At 39.3% G+C, this 25,651-nt stretch overlaps 1 protein-coding gene across 2 annotated transcripts in view; it reads left to right on the plus strand.

The window, feature by feature from the left end:
* LOC127623698 (kelch-like protein 29) overlaps positions 1–25,651 on the plus strand; it is a 309,133-nt gene that overhangs the window by 202,962 nt on the left and 80,520 nt on the right. For both annotated transcript variants that reach the window (XM_052098152.1, XM_052098153.1), the window contains one exon: positions 7,517–7,713. In XM_052098152.1, coding sequence (XP_051954112.1) covers positions 7,517–7,713 — 197 coding nt within the window. The remainder of the gene's footprint in view (positions 1–7,516; positions 7,714–25,651) is intronic.

The following is a 25,651-nucleotide window of genomic DNA, read 5'->3' on the forward strand; positions in this document are numbered from 1 at the left end:
GAGCGGCGCGTTTGTTTTACAGTAGATGTGCCATTAGGAGTGCAAAAATGAGCACGGTTTCGTTCTGAGAATAGTGGGAGATCATTAATCCCGTGGGATGTGACAATAGACTTCTATGTAGGCGCAATTACCTCCTCCACTGGTGAAAAGTCACTTTCGGAGTGTTTTTGCAGGGAGGGTTGAAGTTTATATAGAGTAATGAAGTTCCACAGTGTGCACCTTCATTCATATTTCATGGTGTAATGATTTGGCTGCAAGATTTTCTCTCTTAACCTCTGGGGGAAAAATTGTTTTGCACCAATCCTTTTTGGTCACATCTGTAGATTTTTTATACAAACTTTGTGTCGGCTTTGAATCATGAAAAAAAGTGTTGTTTGAGGTACAATGCAGTCACTGGGGTGGTACCCTTGTTTTGGGTACATTTTTGTACACTTAATGAGACAATAAGGTTATTTATTTGATAGAGGACCAAAACATACAAATGTACCTTTAAAAGTACACAATTGGTCCTTAGGGAACAAACATCTAGTTATATTTATAACCAAAACTGGTTATAAATATAACTAGATGTTCAAAAATGTTCCCCTTGAAGGTACCACCTCAGTGAAGGCTCTTGTACCTTAAACGGTACTTTTTTAAGCTTATTTCTAGGGTCGATACAGAAGCTAAACAAATTATAGCTCAATATTTTCAGCCTTTGGATAGTATTGAATATAAGTCTCAATAAATATTGAAAACTATCTCGATAAATATCTCAAAATTTGCTCTGAAATGGTTTAAAAGATTGTTTGTTTTTCATATGGAGGAACCATAATTTCATACAAACAGTCATTATTGTCAATAAGATAAAAAAAATGTATACAAGAAGTAAAATACAGTAAAAATACAAGTTAAAATAATAGTTTCCACACATAAGAAAGAATAGTATAAGAATAGCGTTAATCATTAAAAAAAAAAATATTATTTACATTTCTTGTTGCACTTAAATCTGTTTTGTATACTATTCTGATGATAGTGAAACTTTGTAATATGGCACTTTTTGTACCACTGTCTCCCTAAGATGATTCGCTGATGTTTTTCCTCTTTTGTAAGTCGCTTAGGATAAAAGCGTCTGCCAAATGAATAAATGTAAATGTAAATGTAAATTTGATAATTGTAATTGATATGCACCAATACAACTTAATAAACAGAAATGTTTACCTGAATATGTTTTTACTAAAACATTTAAAATGCTACGCAGAGACATAAGCATTTTTGAGTTATGCTGTCAGTCGATTCAAATATTTAATCACAATTAATTGCATAACTTTTTCAAAGATAATTGCGATTATTTGCAGATTTGAAAATGTATATTCTGTCTATTCTGTCATAAATTCATTTATTTCCTTTTTAGTAAAATAAAAAAAAAATTATGTAACATTTATGCTTTATTAGAGATACAGAGCCTTCTACAGTATAAAGATAGAAAAGTGTTAGTGGGAAGTTGACTAATTGGAAGAACTAGTCCCATATGTTGTGTCCGTTGGCAACTTGCAATTCATATCTTAAAACCCCAGGCTCCACAATATTAATCAATATGAATCCACTTTGATATGAGTGCCGCACTGAACTCCACATTAAAAAAAAAAGTGCTGCAGACTTGTTCTGATTTGAGTGGCGACACTTGCATGTAGTGATAAAGTACTTTATCTGAAATGTTCTGTAATCATTAGCTGGCGGTCCATAATTATATTCCGCAGAGGCTGCAAAGTACCTCAATTTTGTCACAAGTCCCATCTGTGTTTGTTTTTGTAAGAGGCCTTTTCTCCATCACTTGATCGTTGACACGGAATGACTGTTGTGTGTTTGTTTGTGGTGGGTACAGTATGTTAGTGAAATTGACTATTCCAACCAGTGTTGGATTGTGATTCCAACCAATCACACGCAGCTGCCAAATTCGGGAAATGCGTTAATCGGGATTAAGAAAAATGAATGCGGGAAACATTTGAAGTTAATCGCATGCGTTAACACAATCATTTTGAAAGCTCTAGTAATAACGCAAAGAAATTGTTACATAAACTTTGAATAATTTTTAATCAAAATTGATCCAATTTGAATCAAAACTGACAGTTTGAACTGATTCACAGTAATGAATCAAACCAACTATTCCCGCCAAATTAATACAAAGACAGTATTAATAAATCTCTGTCTTGTCCTTGTCATACTCACGATTTGTGAAGCAAGAAAGGTTTGCGCAACTAGCCTAGTGACATACTCTTTAGAAAACGTATTTTGAAGCACATTAGAACAGCCACAATATTCTCAGTGTTGTTTAGTTTTATATCACTAGCGAAGTCAGCGCAAAAATATTTTAAATAATCACTGTATCCCAGCCTTACTGTTAACCCACAGCTCAAACTCCAGTTTTAGCAATTATATTTATTTCATGAGGCTTTAGAATTGGAACATTGCAATATACATGAACAAAGATAATTATGGTCAATCATGCATGCTTTTTTATATTTACATCACGCTTTGCTGACTACAGATAAAGAAAATCAATTCCAGTACATATATTTTTATTTTGGATTTTAAGTGTGTATTGGATGTGTTAAAATCAACATTGGCTAGCAGTATTTTGGACGTCCTCTGCTAATTTTTAATCTGCGTTTGCACACACTTGCATAATGCACCCTCTGCCCATGGAAAAATGCCGCTTAAAGTGAGAAAAATAATAGATACTCATTTTTGTAAACACTTTCTCTGCTCTATCTCTCACGGACATGCTCTTTCTCTCGCCTGGTTAGCTCTCTCTCTCTCCATCGTCCAAAAAAATAAATAAATAACAGCGCTTGCAATCAGCAGCTCCATAAATGTGCACCACTCTTTAATGCCAGAGTGATTTCCATAATAAAAGTGCGCAGACAAAGCAAATTGCTACTACAGCCAATTCAGATTGCACTAATTCACCTGGTTGATGTACATGCTTTTTTTTTATTCCTTTGTCTCTTTTTATTTCCTTATTTGTCCTTCTCTCCTCCTCTATATCACCTCCATAACTTAACCCAGGATTACATCCCTTTCTGTTATCTTAAAACTTATCGCCACAGCAATTAGAGAGGACAAAAATAACAAACTCTGGCTTTTCTTTGCTTTCCAGGAGGGAGTAACAGTCTTAATCTTTTCAGCTGTAGTTCCAGGGGCATAATTACACATTGTCCTCTTTAAGGTGTCCTTCTACCCCCTTCAAGTACTCACTCAGTGGAGACTAATTATACCCAACGCACTCCTATGTTCATGCAGGGCACGGTGACAGCGCAAATGACAGCGGGGTCTCTGTTTAGGTTTGGTGGGGGGTCATTCTCAAAGATCCAGTCATGGAACACCTCCTCACGACCGGAACAATGGCTGCTGGCTTCCTGTGGCAGAACTAACGTCCCCACCCCTCTCTTCTCTTTTTCTTCTTTACTGTAACCATCTTCCACATGTGTTCACCCTGACTGTCAGTCTGTATTTGGTCATATTACCCAGTTTTATCTTTGTGTCAGTGTTTTGTGAGACTGCCATAGTTGGTCGTCTTATCTAGGGGGATTGATTCAACAGGTTATCTGTGATGTTAAGCCAAAAGTCATTGTTTGCCAAAAGTAACCCAAGTATGGTTCAAAATGATGCTTCTTTATATTAGATATGCTTTCACCTAGTCAAAGAAGACTGCAGAGTGCACACAGTTACGGAAAACTTGAAATTTGTGATTTCCTGGACTGGAAATTCATGCAATTTAAGCTAAAATGTCATGGGAATTCATGACTTGAATGTTCAGTTCCCTAGTTATGCTCTGCTCTAAACTATTTAATCAGCTTGATATCGTTTTTCTTAAAGTGCAATCCCTATAAAATGATTTTTAAAAATCATTAATCATTAAAAAAAAAAAAATCACACATTGAATGACTTGAAAGCAACTGGAAAATTCATTGATATTCATTGCTCTGAAATTAAGTGTGGGAACCCTCAAATATTCCAAAAAATAATTAAAAATCACCTAAATAAAAATAAACATTCTGTCCTCATTAGCCTCCCTTAATTTTGTTCCAAATACATACTCTTTTCTCTCTTTCATGAAACAATGTCAGAGTTTCAGTATGTTTTTAATATACAATCAAAGTGGATGGTGATATTTACTGATCCAGAAACAGTAAATATGACTTGTTCGCTATATTCAACGTTTTTGTAAAGCAGTAAGATAGTGTTGTGTGAGGATCGGACAAAAATTTAAGTCATTATTTGCTGACAACACTCAAATCTCACTCATCATCTCATTCGTCACTCTCACAATTTTTGGTTATGACACGCAAGGACACATGATGTTACGAGTCAGTGACATTGAATAATTTGCAGCGTCTAAAGGTGCTATTTCGTAATTGAACGCATGCTTGAATTTAATTTGTGAACTCCAGCAGAGAATAAACTGAGAATACCAACACAGAGCTATCGCATGGCTTTAGAACATGTGTAGGGCACAAATCGTATGGGTTACTTTTAGGCAAAGGCTCTTTGCACTAGGTTAAAAAATAAATAAAAAGCATCTTCTTTGCACTAATGCAAATAGTGTTAGATGCCATTTACACCCCAATGCAAATTGATACTATTTGCAACCCATACAAACATACAGTATAGGGACATCAGTGGGATGTGTTTATTGTGTATATTTTGAGTTCTACACTCTACACCAACCCCTACCCCTACCCCTACCCCTAAACCTAACCCTCAGTGCCGGTCCTCCCTATTGGCAAACTAAGCAAGTTGCTTAGGGCCCCCGATCTGCCAGGGGGCCCCTACACTGTCAAAGACATTATAAGTTGTGTTATGAAAATTCTGACAGGGGCCCCCACACAAATCAGCGCCCAAAAGGGTAAAGAACAGGCACTTTTAACCCAAAACGCACCTTACAAAAATGACTCATGGCTTTACTACAGTAACCACAGTATCATCATGGTATTTTGTGGTAAAATCACAGTAACCACAAATTTAAACATGGTTACTATGGTTACACCATATTAATGTAGTAACACCATGGTTAATTGCATTGAAACTATGGCTTCCACCAAAAATATGGGTACTACAATATTACTATAGTAAAACCATGGTTAATTTGATCTAGTCTAAACCTTTCTCTCAACTCGCGACCTTCACTTTGATCAAACCACTGCGAGAAAATCAACCTATATATAATTTTTTATTGATTATAATAAGTAGCATTAAATGATATATTGAGAGTGGAGACAGGAAACAGGATGGGAAAAGTGGGACAAAAGGCGGAATCAAACGAGAAAAGCACACCCACACCATCGTTACACCCCATGCCTCTGCAGTGACATAAGGGGGTATAGACTGTCTTCAATTTATATGTTGGAGTGCAAATCTCTGCGCTGTGTGGCAGGTGCTATTTACACCAAGTGCAAATAGACTCAATAGAGCATGGCAGTTTAAATCATGATCCAATTTCTTTGTATGAGAAACCGAAGCTCAGACATTCTGCCATTTCATGGGGTTGTAATGACATGAGGGTGAGTAAATTATGGCAACAATTTCATTTTTGGGTCAACTATCCCAATAGAAGATTTTGCCTCTACATAATTTCTGTACAAAATAGATTTTTAATTGAAGCAAAATAGAAGAAATTATTTTTTGGTTTTGTTTATTGCTGCCGAAAGGCTCAGTTGGAGTTACTCAATTCGACTGTGTCCTGCTTGGCTCTTAAATCCTTTGAACTCTTGTTTCTATGTTTGAGGCAAAATCCGGGAGGCTTTTAATATATGAACATGGACTGGGTAAACAATGTACTGAAAAACTGTTAAAGAGATACCTAAGAGAGGCCTTCCAAAATGTCAAATAACACCATATACTTTATCTCAACTTTATTTCCAATATCATTATTACATAAGTCATTAGTATTTTTATAGTCTTTTTGGGCACTAAGTCATAATGTGCACTGCATCCATTTCTAGACTAGCAGGAATATTCTTGAAAGGTGAAAGTGTGATGAAATGTATTGCCTTCCAACACAGCTACATTGGAGGGATTGAGAAGGCCGATTGCACCACATTTCCACCTTTAGTTAGCCACTGGCATCCCCCTTTACATGGTGCCCATATGCATTGCATACCTTGCATATATGGTTTTTGCACTTCTGTTTACATCTTGTTGCCATACTTTTGATAAAGTGAGTATTAAAACACATATGGATAGGCCCCCATTAACTTCCATTGTCAGTGACTCACTTTTTTTTAAAGAAAAGGAGGGACGAGTCTAAATTAGTTTTTGTGGTAACCAACATTATGCCACAAATGCTGTCTGAGTTTAATTTGTTGAAAAATATTATTACTTTAAATTCAACTCACTTGACTCACTGTGATCTGATCACACCGGTTTAGGTCAGTTTCTCACATAAAGCTTCAGAAGACTTTTATGATACTTTTATGCTGCTTTTGAATTTTAATTTGTCATTTTGGAGCCTGACTGCCCTAGAACTCTTTCACTTTTATTCTAAGAGAGGCCAGGATATTCTTCACCATTTCTCCATTTCGGGTTTGGCACAACATAAGGGTGAGCAAATAAAGAATTATCCCTTTAAAGTGTTGGCTAATCTTTAGTGTTTAGAATAAATGACCACCAGTTCAATCAATAAATCTTCTCGAATGTATTTGTCTCAAATGACAGTATAGTTTAAAACCTGCTGGTGGCTTATCACACTATTGTATACCCATTGGATTCCCATTGTTACTGGGCCAAGCAAAATATCTAGAATCAACTCATTTTCTCCTAATTCCCTTTCTGTTACAGTATATCGGCTTTCCGTCTGGTAACTTTGCAGTTATCTGGTGACTGTACACATCAGCATGCTATCTTGAACCTACACTAAAACACAATCAACGGCTGTGTGGCTATTAATTTCACTCCACCTGCCCTTGACCTTCAAGGATTATTGTATCACTTCGAGCATAAAACCCCTGATGGTGCCCATTATTCACATTTCCAGCCTCCTGGGGATTATCACATTTGAAGTGATCAGTGCAATTGAATCTAAATGACATCAGCATGCAGGTAACACTGGGCTATATTGTAAGTCGCACTGTACAACATGTGCAGATAAAGACTGTGTCAGTGTGTTTTGTAGTCTGAGATTGTGTGCCGTGAATGTGCTCTGGGTGGTGTAAAGATCTTATTGATGTAATGTAAGAGTTTCATCTAAGTCAGTTTACTGGCAGATTTCTCCATGTGGACAAGGCAGATTTTGTTCCCATCCCATGTTCTTCACCCTCTGTCATTCTTTCTACACATTTGTATGCCACCTGTGCCTCCCTGTTCACAAAGCATGCTATGGTTGTGCATCATAAAAATAAAAAATAAATTTTATCAAATAGTTTCGTTTCAGATGCAAGAAACAATGTATTGGAATATTTGGGTGGCCTACATTTTTGGTCATGACCTCTCTGTTTGTGTGTGTGTTTTTTGTGTGTGTGTGTATGTATGTCACTAGGTCGTCTAGAGAGACGTGGAGTGGAGAGAAGTTGGAACTCAAGATGACCAACATTGGTGCAGATGTGTTGGAGCTGCTGCTGGAGTTTGTCTACACCGGCTCGCTGGTCATCCACTCGGCCAATGCCAAAACTCTGCTAGAGGCAGCAAACAAGTTTCAATTCAACACTTTCTGCAAAGTCTGTGTGTCTTTCTTAGGTAAGCAACTCTGTGAATATTACTGATGTGAAAAACAGCACCATCACTATTTGAAAAAAGTCGTTTTTGATCAAATCTAGACAGGCCCCATTTCCAGCAGCCATCACTCCAACACCTTATCCTTGAGTAATCATGATAAATTGCTAATTTGGTACTAGAAAGTCACTTGCCATTATATAAAACACCGCTGAAAGCTATTTGGTTCGTTAAATGAAGCTTTACATTGTGTTGCCACAGTATGCAATAGACTGGCATGTCTTAATGTCAATATTAGGTCAAAAATGGCAAAAGATAAACAGCTTTCTCTAGAAACTCATCAGTCAATCATTGTTTTGAGGAATGAAGGCTATACAATGCTTGAAATTGCCAAAAAACTGAAGATTTCAGACAAAGGTGTACACTACAGTCTTCAAAGACAAAGGACAACAGTCTCTAACAAGGACAGAAAGAGATGCAGAAGGTCAGATGTACAACTAAACAAGAGGATAAGTACATCAGAGTCTCTAGTTTGGGAAATAGACACCTCACATGTCCTCAGCTGACAGCTTCATTGAATTCTACCCGCTCAACACCAGTTTCACGTACAACAGTAAAGAGAAGACTCAGGGGTGAAGCCTTATGGGAAGAACTGCTAAGAAAAAGCCACATTTGAAACAGAAAATCAAAAATAAAAGGTTAGATTGGGCAAAGAAACACAGACATTGAACAACTGATAACTGGAAAAGAGTGTTATGGATCTTAACCCCATTGAGCTTTTGTGGGATCAGCTAGACTGTAAGGTGCTTGAGAAGTATTACAAGACTAATTGCCAAATAAATGGACATGAAACAATGATTTGCATTGAAATTATGTAATTTGAGAAGATAGAAATCACTGAACAGCTGAAATCAACCTCCGGTTTGCGTTGGAGTTCTGTTGGTATTTATTTTGTGAAATTGACCGTCTGGCTCCTCAATATTCAGCCTATTACAAACTTTCCAAATAAATGGACATGAAACATTGATTTGAGTTGAAATAATTGTATTAGCTTACTTGAAGAGATCGCACATGGAGCCGAGAAGCAGGATAGACAGCTCGCAGAACCCGGATGAGCGGTCCGATACATCTAAATCCCCAGATATATGGTTGTTACAGAGCAATATCTGACCACTGGATGGTGCCATTGACCAATAAGAATAGAGTATTCCAGAGAGCCATGTAATAAATAGTTGTAAATCCTGAATATATTGCTGTAAATCTGAATGTATAGTATAGTTGTACTGAAAGTCCTGAATATAAAGTTGTATATCCTGAATATATAGTTGTAAATCCAAATACAGTGGGAAATCCTGAATATTTAGTTGTAAATGCTAATTTAGATTCTGAATATATAGCTGTAAACCTGAATATGAATTTGTTAAACTGAATATATAGTTTTATCTTTTTATGCAATTTGACTCCGGCACACTAGCCACATCAAAGTGACAAACATACCATGCATTCAATCAAACGTTTTGATGCCACAAATAGCCAGTATAAACATCGAAACAATGTATCACATGTGCGTGCCCAACGGGCCAAAGACATGCACTGATTGGCATGCCAGAGCAGCAGTGTAAAGACATTACCTAAAGCCTTTGCCAATTTTAAATGCTTTCCTGTGCTGTGATGGAAAGTTTTTAGGAGGAATCATCATTCTAGAATCGCTTCGCTCTCATTTATGTCATGGTCAAATGTTTTCGCTGTGTTCATTTGAATTTGCTGACTAGCTGAATCCCATCAGTTACACTCTCTAAATGACAAAAATCTTGACAGGTAGATTTACGTTACGCCACTGCTCACCATATTTCCAGGTTCCCGCATGTCTATCAGATAAAGTCACGCACAAGCTGTATGTTTGTCTCTTTCAGCCAGGTGATGTATTCTTTTATTTGTAAAAAGGTCAGAGAACAATTGCATTAAAATGTCAAAGCCAGTGGCACGATCTTCGATAACATCCAGTGCTGATTATTCGATCAATACCAGCTCAAGAGCATGTAGAAAAGCCATGTAGGTCCCTAGTGTAGCCAGCAGAATGGAGAAAGGTCTTGCAGTTGTTTGATGAGGAGGAGGGAGAGGCCGGGTCATGATGGAGATGGAAACCGGCAGAACAGTCAACATAAACTTTAATGAGAATCTCAACTTAAAACAAATGTAAACAAACATAGACACATATGCAACGCGGCCACGTGCGTGTCTCTCTCTCCCGAACCGGTGCCCTTTATCTCGCTCCCCCACTCATCAGCTGATTCAGTTCCAGCCGTGCTCCATCACAGCCCGGCCACTCATCCTCCTCGTCACAAGTTCGTACTGTAATTGGGTGTAAAAAATCGTAGGCCACACATGTATATCATTTCAAATGTACAGGTCAGCATAAATGGTTCAGGAAATGTATTAACTTATCAAAAAGTCATTGCACTGAGGTTTCTGTAGTCTTTGGTTTACCTATGAAGAATTGCAGTCAAATAGAAGACAAACTTTTGGTTGAAAAGGTCAGTTGATGGGGCACAGCGAATTCCTGGACCACACAAACGATTATGACTCTTCTAGAAAACTTTTTGAAGTTCACTCCACTCACTTTTGGGAAATAATAATAATACTTTAAAAGATTTTTCTACTTGGCGGTAGTACAAAGAAGAACAACAGTAGTCAGCCACTTAAAACCGCAGATGAAAATTCTGTCATAATTTGCACACTGTCATGTTCCAAGTCTTCTGAAGGTAAACAACTCGAAGATTATTTCTAAACATCCATGAGAGAAACTTATTTACTGTGGCTCGCGTGTTCACGTGAGAACTTGCACGGTCAAGTACTAAAAATAACTTGCATCACGGATGTCAAAATTTTCACTGAAAACTAATAAAAATGTTGTTTTTCTATAAGATTTGTCATCTATTCTGGGTTCAATAAGTTAAATGCAATCAGCCGTATATGTGACATAATGTTGATTAATACAAACAATAATTTTGACACACCTTTTCTTTAAAAAAGATAAAAAATTCAGGTTACAGCGAGGCACTTACAATGGAAGTGAATGGGGCCAATTTTTGGGGGGGTTTAAAAGCAAAAATATGAAACGTTTAATTTGATAAAAGCACTTAATTCTTCTGTTAAAACTTGTGTATTATTGTGTAACATTGTTTATATCATAGTTTTTACACTTGTTTTAGGGTTTTATTGTTTCTGGTGTTACATCGTCTTGGCAACGAAGTTCTAAAATTGAGATCTTTATACAAAAAAAGGTTTTTAAGTGTTTCCACAGATCACCATGAGTGCCACAACCAGGACTGTACAGCATTACTTTGATCTAAATGCCTAGATTGTCTCTTAAACAGGCAGATCGTGCACTTCACGACATAGTGCATCTGGATGAATGCCAGGTTATAAAGCTCTTCTCCATCATTTGAAGATTATTGGATTATTTACTGCTGATATGATCGGTTGAAAATGTTCACAAACATATATTTTAAATAAAATCCATTTTACCAACTACTTTAATTTGGCAATGATAGTGCGATCTAAATTGCATCAGTCAAATTTTATAAAAGAAGCGCCCGTCTTCAACGAGCTCGATTAGCAAAGGAGGCGTGTTTGATTGGAAAGGAATGACAATGACTTCATTTAAATACTCAAAACGCAGCACAATTTCAGTGCTGATTGCGTCTGCTAAAATAGTTTGTGGGAGGTTAGTGTCTAAGACACAAGTTTTTGTGCTGAAATACAACTCGCAATAGTGCCGCAACTGTTTAGTGAATCTGCCCCAGAGGATGTTTATGTTTACAGATTGGCCACATTCACTTCCATTGTTAAGTGCCTCACTGTAACCCAGATGTTCACTCTCTTTTTTTAAAGAAAAACGAGGGACAAGGTAATTATTTCTTTCTATTTAATTAATGGCAAATCAATTTTTTTGGAAATCAGCATTATGTCACAAATGCTGTAGATTGAGCTTAACTTGTATTGAACCCAGAATATTTCTTTAAGAAAAGGATTTGTGCAGTGTTGGATCAAAATCAGGGTGAGCAAATGATGACAGAACTTCCATTTTTGGGTGAACTTTCATTTTAAGCCCAGGATGAAGCCTCTGCCAAATCGATGAGTTGGCAATCTTGTACTACAACTTGCCTCACAGCAAATCAGGTAGGAATACTGGGCGGGCCTATATATTATTAATTACATGATGTCATATAATTAATATTCATGAGCCAACCTGATATGTTTTATAATGTTCCATCCACTTTTCAGATCATTCCAACACTCTTTCAAGAGAGTATTTAAAAATAGCACTACGAAAATTAAGTTGCACCACCTGAAATTAGATTTGGAGATAGGTGCTGAAAACCCATGTGTTAGTGGTGTGCTCTGGTGTTTGGAATGCCACACACAGCACAGTATACTCCCAAACTTCAATGCGTGTTTATAAAGTCATGCCAGTGCTGGGCATGTGCCACGCTCTGTGGTCTGTCTGCACCATGCTATTAATGGCCCCTGGCACAAACCTCACCAAAACAATTCTTGTTCCTTCCTGTTCGACTGGAAGAAGACAAGAGGCTTGTTTGGAATATTGGTGATGACACATTGCAAACCAGATAGACTCCCATATTCCAGACATAATAAAAACCTGCCTCCACCAGAAGTTCAAAGAAAGAGAATCAAATTAAACACAGAGATTCATACTGTTCTGTTTTATGTTTGAGACAAATTGGGCTAAGTAAGACCTGTACAATCACTCTGGTGTCACAGTGTTGAAAGAGTTTCATGTGGTCCACATTTGCAATGTTTATCTGGAGCTGGTTGCAGCTGTTATGTACATTGAACGTGATGGGAATTATTTAGACGTTTTCTCTGTGTTGTTTGTTGTCTTGTTTATGGCAGAGATTGATAGTATTTGTTTCTAAAATTCTGGTTGAAAGATCCCCTGCTGAAAAGGCTAGCATGTGTTGTGGCTGTTATATTATAGCTTTGAAATTATTTATAGAAGTGTGTTTTTGTTTTTGTTGTTGTATTTTTCAATTAAGTTTTGTTGAAGTAATTAAAACTCATTTTGAACCACTCTTCAGATTTAATATTAGCAAACTAGTTTTGGCAAGTTATTTAGGACACCTACTTTTTGCATGACATGAGTAATTTTTCCAACAATTGTTTACAGACAGATTGTTTCTCTTTTAATTGACTATATCACAATTCCAGTGGGTCAGAATTTTACATAAGTTAACTGTGGCTTTAAGTAGCTTGGAAGATTCCAGAAAATTATGTCAAGCCTTTAGGCAATAAGCTTCTGATAGGAGGTGTACTGAATTGGAGGTGTACCTTTGGAAGTATATTAAGACCTATTTTCAAACTCAGTGCCTCTTTGCTTGACATCATGGGAAAATCAAAAGAACTCAGCCAAGAGGGTTGTACAGAGACCTGTACAATCACTCTGGTGTCACAGTGTTGAAAGAGTTTCATGTGGTCCACATTTGCAATGTTTATCTGGAGCTGGTTGCAGCTGTTATGTACATTGAACGTGATGGGAATTATCAAAAGAATTGGAAAATCAAAAGAACTCAGCCAAGAGGGTTAGGGTTAACATTTTGGACCTCCACAAGTCTGGTTCATCCTTGGGAGCAATTTCCAAATGCCTGAAGGTGCTACGTTCATTTGTACAAACAATATTACGCAAGTTTAAACACCATAGGACCACGCAACCATCATACCGCTCAGGAAGGAGACACATTCTGCCTCCTAGAGATGAATGTAGTTTGGTGCGAAAAGTGCAAATCAATCCCACAACAATGGAAAAGAACCTTGTGAAAATGCTGGAGGTAACAAGTAGACAAGTAGACCTATATCGACATAACCGGAAAGGCTGCTCAATAAGCAAGAAGCCACTGCTCCAAAACTGCCATAATTAAGCCAGACTACAGTTTGCATGTGCACATGGGGGAAAAAGCTATTTTTGCGAGAAATGTCCTCTGGTCTAATGAAACAAAAATATAACTGTGGCCATAATGACCATTGTTATATTTGGAGGAAAAGGGGTGAGGCTTGGAAGCCAAAGTACACCATCCCAACTGTGAACCATGGGGGTGGCAGCTTCATGTTTGGGGGTGCTTTGCTGCAGGAGGGACAGGTGCACTTCACAAAATAGATAACATCATGAGGAATATATATTGAAGCAAAATCTCAAGACATCAGCCAGGAAGTTAAAACTTGGTTGCAAATGGGTCTTCCAAATGGACAATGACCCCAAGCATACCTCCACAATTGTGGCAAAATGGCTTAAGGACAACAAAGTCAAGGTATTGGAGTGGTAGGTATTGGATCACAAAGCCCTGACCTTTATCTGATAGAAAATATGTGGGCATAACTGAAAAAAGCATGTGCGAGCAAGGAGACCTACAAACCTGACTCAGTTACACCAGTTCTGTCTAGAGGAATGGGCCAAAATTCCAGCAAGTCAAGTCAAGTGGTTTTTATTGTCGTTCAACCATATACAGTTAGTACGGTACACAGTGAAACGAGACAATGTTCCTCCAGGACTTTGATTCTAACTGACCTAAGACAGTGAAAGTTATTTACGATTAAATGTCAGGAATTGTGAAAAACTAAGTTTAAATGTATTTGGCTAAGGTGCTATATAATATATATTTAAATATATATATATATATATATATATTTCAAGTGCTGTTTAATGGAGCAAAGATTTTTTTTCAACATAGCATTTCTAAACATAATAGTTTATTTAGGCAACTTAGAGTGTTTATAATACAAATAGAAACAAAATTATTACCAAGAATAAAAAAATCTACAGGTCAAAATGATTATCTCTCTGATGTTAATTGTCAATAATCCCTTTTGCTTGATAACAGCCTTTAGTCGTTTGTTGTAGTTCTCAACAAGGAGTCGTAGCCCATTCCTCCTTAGCAAATCTCTCAAGCTCCTCCAGATTTGTTAGTCTCCTGGCATGGACTCTAGTCAGTGTGGCCTTCAGATTTTCTATGGGATTCAAGTCTGGGCTTTGTGCAGGCCAGTCAAGGACGATCACTTTGCTCGTTTGGAGGTAATTCTTCACCAGAAGTGAGGTATGCTTTGGGTCGTTATCATGCTGGAAGACTAAATGTCGACCCAAACCAAGTTTTTTGCAGATTGCCTGAGGTTGTCTTTCAAAATCTTCTCATAATCTTCCTTTTTCCTTCAACCCTGACAAGATTCCCAGTTCCAGACGCACTGAAACATCCCCAAACTCCCACCGCCATGTTTTACTGTGGGAACAGTGTTCTTTGGGTTGAGCGCCTCTCCCTTCTTTCTCCAAACATAGCCAACATCTCTATGGCCAAAGAGCTCTAGTTTTGTCTCATCTGACCAAAGGACACGTTTCCAGTATGCATATTTTTTCTCTAGGTTGTCCTTGACAAACTTCAGTCTAGCTTGGAGGTGTATCTTCTTCAGAAGTGGAGGTTTTCTTGGTCTGCAACCTCACAGTCCATTCCTGTGCAGGGCTCTAGTGACTGTCTTAAGACATCAATCACAGACTTGGATAAATCATTCACTAGTGTCTTGGCAGTTGTTCTTGTGTCTTTAGAAACAACTCTCTCCAGTTTTCTTTCCAAGGTTTTTGAAATTTTTCGCTTCCTGCCTTGCAGGTTCGAGCACACTCTACGAGAAGTGTGGCATCCTCGTTAGGCACTGGCCCATGGCACCTCCTTAGCAGACATCTTCAGAGCAGCGGGCTGGACAACACCCAATACCTTTGCCAGATTTTAAAATCTCAGGGTTGAGTCGGTCTCATCCTGTGTTTTGTCAGTTCCGAGCTGGTAGAACTCGGTAAGGCGGAAAAACCGACCGGGTGTTCCGCTTGCACACAGCGCCCTTCACCAAATTGTTCCAGTGCGCCTTCTATCCCAGGTTAGCCGCTAAGCGTCGCTCCCTGGATGTTCTCCTGCCTAGCCTTCTGGCCTGTGAATTCAGCAGAGCAATTCACGTCCAGACCCACTATGAGTCACAGGTGCTCTGTATCTGGGTCGAGCTCCACAGGCTTAGTTCCCTTTTCAGGCAACTCCCTGTGATGTAAGCCCCAGTCGCCGTGCTTGTAGAGTCCCCCCTCATTAGGCTGGACCTATCACAGTGCCATTTCCCACGTACGGCTTCACAACCCTCGTGGTGTATTTGCCACATGTTACCTCCCCCTAGACTGGGCAGGATGCGGGGAACCTAAGGTCTGTATGTGACATCTCATTGGGGGCGTTGGGGAGGGCTACGTGCAGCCGACACAGGTGGCTCTAGCACGCAGTAGCCTGCTTTATATGGGACCCCTTGTGTCACTTCATTCGACACAACATCGAGTGAGTGACAGAAGGGGAACGTCATGGTTACTGTTGTAACCTCCATTCCCTGAGGGAAGGAACGAGACGTTGTGTCCCTCCTGCCACAGCACTAGACCTACCACTGTAAATGGCCGTACCTTATTTTCGGCTCCTCAGTGCAAAATCCTGACTGACACTCGCTGCCCCGCTTCCCTTTATACCCGTATGTCCGGTGCGGGGCATGCCAATTCTGTCTGCCAACTTGACATTGGCCTTTTCTCAGGTTTAGAGGTACGTTTGACATCTCAGAAAGACCCCTTGTGTCACTCATTCGACACAACATCTCGTTCCTTCCCTCAGGGAAGGGAGGTTACAAAAGTAACCATGATGTTCTCCACTGTGCGAGTCTCTTCAAACTTCTTGATAATACTTCTCATGGCAGATCTTGACACCTGAAAATGCTTTGCTAAACGTGTATATCCTTCTCCTGCATTGTGAGCATTAACAATAATTTTTCTCAAGTCTAAACAAATTTCTTTTGTCTTTGCCATGATGACAGTTTTATATTACTTCACTAGTTGTTTTGCAAGATACTAATCCTCAGTTTGAAGTGCAACTTAAAGGCTTGGGGGATTAATTAGGTTAATTAGGCGAGTTAGGTTAATTAGTCAAGTCATTGAATAACAGTGGTTGGTTCCATAGCCAATCAAACAGATAATTTCTTAAGGGGGCTAATAATATTGACCTTAGCAGTTTTTAAATTTTTTTAAATAATTATTTTATTCCAGGCAAATTGAAATATGGCTTTCTCCAGAGGAAAATATATGTGAAAAAAATATATATACATATTTTATTAAGATCATTTAGGAATGACAAAAGGTAAATAGTCAAGTCAAGTCAAGTGGTTTTTATTGTCGTTTCAACCATATACAGTTAGTACAGTACACAGCAAAACGAGACAACGTTCCTCCAGGACCATGGTGCTACATAAAAACAACAAAGGACCAACACAGGACCACATGAGACAACACAACGAAATAAAATACCTATATAAAAAACCTATATATACCTATATAAAGTGCACGTGCAAACATGTGCAAAAAGTACGGGACAGTACAACAAATTTCTGACAATGATTAGGACAATAGACAGTGCAGCGCCGACCAGTACTCAGTAGTGCAAAAAGATGACAGTTTCTAAAAATGTAAACATAACATACTATGAGATAGTGTTCTATGCACATAGCAGTTATTGAGGTAGCAGACAGTTATAAAGTGACAGTAATTAAAGTGCAACTCAGGACACGTGTGTGTGTCAAACCAGTCTCTGAGTATTGAGGAGTCTGATGGCTTGGGGGAAGAAGCTGTTACACAGTCTGGTCGTGAGGGCCCGAATGCTTTGGTACCTCTTGCCAGACGGGAGGAGGGTAAAGAGTTTGTGTGAGGGGTGTGTGGGGTTGTCCACAATGCTGGTTGCTTTGCGGATACAGTGTTTTTTGTAAATGTCTTTGATGGAGGGAAGAGAGACCCCAATGATCTTCTCAGCTGTCCTCACTATCCTCTGCAGGGCTTTGCGGTCCGAAACGGTGCAAGTCCCAAACCAGGCAGTGATGCAGCTGCTCAGGATGCTCTCAATAGTCCCTCTATAGAATGTAGTGAGGATGGGGGGTGGGAGATGTGCTTTCCTCAGCCTTCGAAGAAAGTAGAGACACTGCTGGGCTTTCTTGGTGATAGAGCTGGTGTTGAGGGACCAGGTGAGGTTCTCCGCCAAGTGAACACCAAGGAATTTGGTGCTTTTGACGATCTCCAAAGAGGAGCCGTCGATGTTCAGCGGAGTGTGTTCACCTTGTGCTCTCCTAAAGTCAACAACCATCTCTTTTGTTTTGTTGACATTCAGGGACAGGTTGTTGGCTCTACACCAGTTCATCAGCCGCTGCACCTCCTCTCTGTATGCTGACTCATTGTTCTTGCTGATGAGACCCACCACGGTCATGTCAACGGTGAACTTGATGATGTGATTCGAGCTGTGCATTGCTGCACAGTCGTGAGTCAGCAGAGTGAACAGCAGTGGACTGAGCACACAGCCCTGGGGGGCCCCAGTGCTCAGTGTGGTGGTGGTGGAGATGCTGTTCCCGATCCGGACTGACTGAGGTCTCCCAGTCAGGAAGTCCAGGATCCAGTTGCAGAGGGAGGTGTCCAGGCCCAGCAGGTTCAGCTTTCCAATCAGGTGCTGGGGAATGATTGTGTTGAATGCTGAGCTGAAATCTATGAACAGCATTCGAACGTATGAGTCCTTATTGTCTAGGTGGGTGAGGGCCAGATGGAGGGTTGTGGTGATGGCATCGTCCGTTGAACGGTTTGAACGATACGCAAACTGCAGTGGGTCTAGTGAGGGGGGCAGCTGGGTCTTAATCTGCCTCATGACGAGCCTCTCGAAGCACTCTCGAAGAAATATATAATTTAAAGGAATAGTTCACCCAAAAAATACAATTTACTCATCCTCATGCCATCCACAGTGTGTGTGATTGTCTTTCTTCAGCAGAACACAAATTCATATTTTTAGAAGAATATTTCAGCTCTGTAGGTCCATTTAATTCAAGTGAATGGTGGCCAGAACTTTGAATCTCCAAAAATTAAATAAAGGCAACATAAAAGTAATCCATATGACTCCAGTGGTTAAATCCATATCTTCTGAAGTGATATGATAGGTCTGGGTGAGAAAAAGATCAGTATTTAAGTAAGTTTTACTATAAATCTCCAACTTTGACCAGCTCCGCCATGTAAGTGCCATTATGCATACAAAATGTGAATCGCCAAAAACAAAAGAAGAATGTGAAAGTGGAGATTTATAGTAAAAAGGAAGACATGTATTTAACTACTAGAGTCATATGGATTTATGCTGACTTTAAGTCTAGCCACCATTTACTTGCATTGTATGGACCTGCAGAGCTGAGATATTCTTCAAAAAATCTTTGTGTTCTGCAGAAGAAAGACAGTTATACACATCTGGGATGGCAGATGTGTATAATGAGTAAAAGATGAACGAATTAAAATTTTTGGGTGAATTATTCCTTTAAATTTTTATTTAGGTTTATGCTATGCTTAAAGGTGATACATTTCTACATTTTATATTTTACAATATCAAAATCTAATATTTATTTGTGTTGATTTTATTTTATATAATTTTTTAATCATTTTTACCTTTTGACTCAAGAAAATGTATTTAATTTTACTGTCAGTTTTTCCTTTTAATTTTCCTTTTTTTTTCTTCATTAAAAACCAGGCTTGGCCAGTGTAGAAATTCATGCTTGTCTACTTGTCTTGGTTTTTTCATCAAGGTAGTCAAAGACAAGTCATTTGTATTGCAACAAGCATGCTTTTCAATGTCAGGTACTGTTGTCTTTTGTATGTTGGAGCACTGATGTCTAATGTAACATTATGGCGCTTTTCATATTTGATCCTGAAAGCATCTCTTAAGAAAGCACTCAGACTTACAAACAAGACAAATTCTTTTACCGCCTCACTTGTGCTAGGCTCATATTCAGCTCTTGCAGTTTAATGTAGGGCTCTCTATGAGTCGTGTGGCGCCATGCGAAGGTCGGACGTGTGAAAGGCGAGCTTTCGCACTTTGCTAGTTTTAATACTTTTTATCTCATAAACCAGTGAGATTCGATACTTTCTGATCCTCAACTGTTCCAGGAAGACAAAATGTCAAAGAATTTAAAATCCTTGTGCTCTGGAGACATTAAAAGACACTTACGTGCTTAAGCTAAAGCCCCTGAGGAGGCTGCAGACCAGGGACTCAATTTGGACAGTCCTTTGACCTTCGCCGCGTCGTTGCTGACTTAGAGGATCCTGCTGTAATATGCAGATTGATCACTGCCATGGAGACGAAATTGAGATGGTCACGAGAGTGTTGGATGTTGAGAAACAGATTATCTGGAGTCACTGGAGAGGGAATTAGCTGCTAGCGACCAAGATAGACTTGGAGCGTGTCTGGGAAAACATGGAAGACTTAGAGAATCATGGTCGGCAATAAAATGTCAGAATTGTTGGAATTCCTGAAGACAAAGAAGGTAGATATGGTGACATTTCTGGTTGGGCTCTTCCCGAGTCTGCTCGACATAACAAGCCATAAGCTGGAAATCGAGCAAGCTCACAGAGTTCTGGCTTGGAGATCCACTAAGGGAGACAGGCCCCGATCAATTCTGTCCAAAATTCTGAGATCATCCGATAAATATCTTGTGTTACACGAGGCGAGGAGTAAAGGAAGGCTTTCTTGGAAGAATTGCAACATTTTCTTGTTCCCAGACTTTGCGAATTCGACAAGAGCGAAACGTGATCGATTCAAGGAATTCAAGAAGCTCTTACATCAATGGAAGGTCACTTTTGCACCGATGCTCCCGGCCAAATTGAGAATAGATATTAAGGATGGTCGCAAAATATTTACATTCCACATCAAGCAATGTCCATAATAAAGTCAATGGAGTGAGTAGGTCATTGTGTGATACTTTCTATGCAGCCGAGTGGGCCTGACTCTCTGAACATTCACTTGACCATCCAAGGAAACTGAGCGCCTTCTTGGTTTTCTTTTTGTGCTGTTCCTCCTAGCGGCTGTAGTTTGTTTTATTAGATAGCACTCCTTCGGTACAGTTTGTGGACAAATCTGCATGTTCTTTGTGCTTACGTTTCCTGTTGGTTGGAGCTTGTTCTGTGGAATATTTCTTGCAAAACAATCACAGTCAGCCTTTATCCCTCTCGGAGGCTTAATTAGCCTGATAAGGGACGGGGTGTGTATAATCATGACTTGGCCCTGCCCTCCGCCCTGTCACAGAGTCATTATAGTTTTAGCAGAAATTCAGGGGCTAAGGTTCATTTTGGCAAATTTTTACACACCTAATGCTGATGATCAGGGCTTTTTTTATAGATCTTGAAGGGATGTTGCAAGCTGCTGACACCCCTCATGATTTAATGTTGGGAGGAGACTTTAATCTTTTGATGGACTCAGTCCTTGATCATAGTGAAGCAAAAGTGTGTAAGAACAACATTGTTGCTTCAGAGGATGTGTAAAAATCTTGGTCTTACAATCCTTGGCAACATTTGAATCTGGTAGGGACTATAATTTTTTTTTTCATCAGTCCTTAAGATTTATTCTAGAATATATATTTTTTATATATATCTAAGTCCCTCATTTCATCTGTTGTTGATTGTTCAATTGAAGACATTTTAGTCTCAGATCGTGCCCTGGTGAGTTTAGATGTGTTTCCACATACAGAGAAAAATAAATCATATAGTTGGTGCTTTAATGTATCCCTTTTGCAAAATCCTGAATTCCAACAAATGATAAAGGCTGAAATCAATGTCTATGGAGACAAACTGGTCCTCTGTGGGCATGGCTTGGGAGGCACTTAAGGCGGTTCTTAGGGGTCGTATCATACAGTATGCATCATTCATCAAAAAATCCAAAGCACGAGAACTTGTGGAGTTGGAAGGGAATATTAAAAGTGCAGAGGCAGAGCTGAAGTGCCGAATGTCATCTGATGGCCTCAGAGAATTGAACCGATTGAAATACAGATATAGTACTATTTTGTTGCGGAAGGTGGAGTTTTGGCTATTCAGGGCAAGACAGTCATATTTTGAGTTGTGGGAAAAAGCTTTTGGCTAGATATATAAAGCAGAGAGAGTCTTTTTCTACCATTCCCTCAGTGATATCTGCTGGTGGGGATTTACCATTGATATTAATAATGCTGTTAAAGAATTCTATCTTCACGTCTTCATCTACTGATGAAGATATTAGAAATTGTGTGGAACCATTAGAACTTCCTAAACTGATGACTGAGCAAATTAATTATCTTTATTCTGAGATTACCTTGGAGGAGCTTGGTGAGGTAATTAAGCCCTTGCCTACAGGCAAGGCTCCGGGGCCAAATGGCTTTGCTGCTCTATTTTTTAGATCTTATCCTACAGAACTGGCTCCACTTTTGTTCAAAGTTTATACGGAATCATTAAAGAATGGAAAGCCTCCACCAACCATGACACAAGCCTGGATCAGTCTGATTCTTAAAAAGGACAAAGATACAAGCAAGTGTAAGAGTTACCATTCAATTTCCCTGATCCAGCTAGACGCAAAAATATTGTCAAAAATTCTGGCTAACCGATTAAGTAAAGTTATGACATCTCTTATACATATAGTTCAGGTGGGGTTTATTCAGCGCCGCAGCTCTTCTGTTAACATTAGGCGTTTCATCAATATTATGTGGTCAGTGGCAAATGATCAGACTTTGGTCGCGGCCATCTGATATGGTAGAATTGGATTATCTTTTTAAGATTTTGGAAACATACGGGTTTGGGAATATCTTTTTTGGATGGATTAAGTTACTTTATAGACACCCAGTAGCGGCGGCACAAACAAATGGATTAATTTCTGATTATTTTACTCTGGATAGGGGCACCTGGTAGGGTTGCCCTCTTTCCCCATTATTGTTCTGTCTTGCCCTGGACCATTAGCAGCCTCGATAAGAAGAATGATTTTCCAGGGGTGGTGGCGGAAGGTTTGGCGCATAAGCTTTTGCTCTGTGTAGATTAAATTGTATTATTCATCTCCAACCCCATTAGATCTGTGCCTTGCCTTTTTAGAATTATTAATTCCTTAAGTTCTCAGGATACAGAGTCAATTGGTCTAAATCTGAAGTTTTTTATCTGATAGCGTACTGCCCGTTAACGGTTTTCCAGCCGGGCGCCTTCCAGTGGCCCAAACAGGGCAATAAGTATTTTGGGCATTTTATTCCCAGAAAATTTGTCTGATTTAGTTAGTTAATTTTGTTAATAAAATAAATAAAAATAAAAATAAAAATGTTTCAAGCAATGTGGGCAGGTGGGCTTCATTACATTGATTAATGGTAGCAACACACTCCCCCCTAAAGCGGTAGATACTCTGGGAGTATCCTCAACCACTGAGCAGTGGTGGCTCAGTGGTTGATGCTCAGGGTTACTGACCAGAAGGTCAGGGGGTTCAAGCCCCAGCACCACCAAGATGCCACTGTTGGGCCCTTGAGCAAGGCCCTTAACTCCAGGTTGCTCTGGGGGATTGTCCCTGAAATAAGTGCACTGTAAGTCGCTTTGGATAAAAGCGTCTACCAAATGCGTAAATGTAAATGTTACTCCCTATTAATTCTGAGCTTTAACATCTATCAAGAGATTATGGAAGAAAGATTCAAACTTGGTATTGGAGGAGGAATTGTTGGCTAGGATTAAAAAAAATGTCAAGTCTGCATCTAGAGAAGCAAGGGTGCACCTTATGTAATTCAAGATTTTACATTGATTCTAATGGACCGCCTCTAGATTGTATAGGCTTGGTTTTAAAGACACATCCACCTGCTGGCATTTCCAATCAGAAGATGGAGACACAACCCATGTTTTTTGGGTATGTATTAAGATTCAAGAATTTTGGTTGAAGGTTTAGAGTTGTATGTGTGACATTTTGGGCACACAAATTTTTCTTTTCACCAGACTCTGTATTTTGAGTGATGGGGGCGGTGATAAATTTGGGGGATAAACACATAAAAAATTGGGTTCTGACCAGTCTCATAATTGGCAGGCAAATTATTTTAAGGGGATGGAAGTCAGTTGGAGCGCCTTCATTTCCAGAGTGGTGTGCGGAGATGGGGAGGGTGGCAGCTTTCGAAGAGGTGGCAAGTAGATGGCTGGGGTTTTGGGACTTGTTTGATAAGAAGTGGGGCAATTATGTAGCATTTTTGGGGGACTCCCGGGGAGGGGATGTGGAGAGAGAAGTTTAGTTTAATTATGTATGTTTATTATATTTTCTTTTTTGTTTTGTGTTTTTTTTGTGTGTGTGTATTATTATATGTGACCACAGGGGTGTTCTTTGGGGGTCAGGGTGGGGTTGGTGATTGGGTAGGGATAGTGGCGGTTAAATGTTGATTTGTTGTATATCTGTTGGGTTTTTCTGTGTTGTGTATATAGGAATCAATAAAAAAAATTTAATTGGAAAAGAAACATTTGCCTAGTTATAAATATGGAACTTAATGCCAGCTTAGTCAAATGTGACTCGGGTGGAATTAAAATGATCTTCACCTGCAATGCTAATTCATAGGACACTGTACTAGCTTGGTGCTCTGAGCTGAACTGATTTGTTCTGTTGTTCATCCCCCGATCACTCTAAGCAGGGGCCACTCTATGAGTCTCAGAGATATACAGCACAGATACAGGTGAAACTCGAAAAATTAGAATATCGTGCAAAAGTTCATTAATTTCAGTAATTCAACTTAAAAGGTGAAACTAATATATTATATAGACTCATTACAAGCAAAGTAAGATATTTCAAGCCTTTATTTGATATAATTTTGATGATTATGGCTTACAGCTTATGAAAACCCCAAATTCAGAATCTCAGAAAATTAGAATATTGTGAAAAGGTTCAGTATTGTAGGCTCAAAGTGTCACACTCTAATCAGCTAAACACCTGGAAAGGGTTCCTGAGCCTTTAAATGGTCTCTCAGTCTGGTTCAGTTGAATTCACAATCATGGGGAAGACTGCTGACCTGACAGTTGTGCAGAAAACCGTCATTGACACCCTTCACAAGGAGGGAAAGCCTCAAAAGGTAATTGCAAAAGAAGTTGGATGTTCTCAAAGTGCTGTATCAAAGCACATTAATAGAAAGTTAAGTGGAAGGGAAAAGTGTGGAAGAAAAAGGTGCACAAGCAGCAGGGATGACCGTAGCCTGGAGAGGATTGTCAGGAAAAGGCCATTCAAATGTGTGGGGAGCTTCACAAGGAGTGGACTGAGGCTGGAGTTACTGCATCAAGAGCCACCACACACAGACGGGTCCTGGACATGGGCTTCAAATGTCAAACGTCTTACCTGGGCTAAAGAAAAAAGAACTGGTCTGTTGCTCAGTGGTCCAAAGTCCTCTTTTCTGATGAGAGCAAATTTTGCATCTCATTTGGAAACCAAGGTCCCAGAGTCTGGAGGAAGAATGGAGAGGCACACAATCCAAGATGCTTGAAGTCCAGTGTGAAGTTTCCACAGTCTGTGTTGGTTTGGGGAGCCATGTCATCGGCTGGTGTTGGTCCACTGTGCTTTATTAAGTCCAGAGTCAAAGCAGCCGTCTACCGGGACATTTTATAGCACTTCATGCTTCCTTCAGCAGACAAGCTTTATGGAGATGCTGACTTCATTTTCCTGCAGGACTTGGCACCTGCCCACAGTGCCAAAAGTACCAAAACCTGGTTCAATGACCATGTTATTACTGTGCTTGATTGGCCAGCAAACTCGCCTGACCTGAACCCCATAGAGAATCTATGGGGCATTGCCAAGAGAAAGATGAGAGTCATGAGACCAAACAATGCAGAAGAGCTGAAGGCCGCTATTGAAGCATCTTGGTCTTCCATAACACCTCAGCAGTGCCACAGGCTGATAGCATCCATGCCACGCCGCATTGAGGCAGTAATTAATGCAAAAGGGGCCCAAACCAAGTACTGAGTACATATGCATGATTATACTTTTCAGAGGGCCGACATTTCTGTATTTAAAATCCTTTTTTTTTATTGATTTAATGTAATATTCTAATTTTCTGAGATTCTGAATTTGGGGTTTTCATAAGCTGTAAGCCA

This window comes from Xyrauchen texanus, chromosome 30, assembly GCF_025860055.1.
Source record: "Xyrauchen texanus isolate HMW12.3.18 chromosome 30, RBS_HiC_50CHRs, whole genome shotgun sequence".
NCBI lineage: Eukaryota > Metazoa > Chordata > Actinopteri > Cypriniformes > Catostomidae > Xyrauchen > Xyrauchen texanus.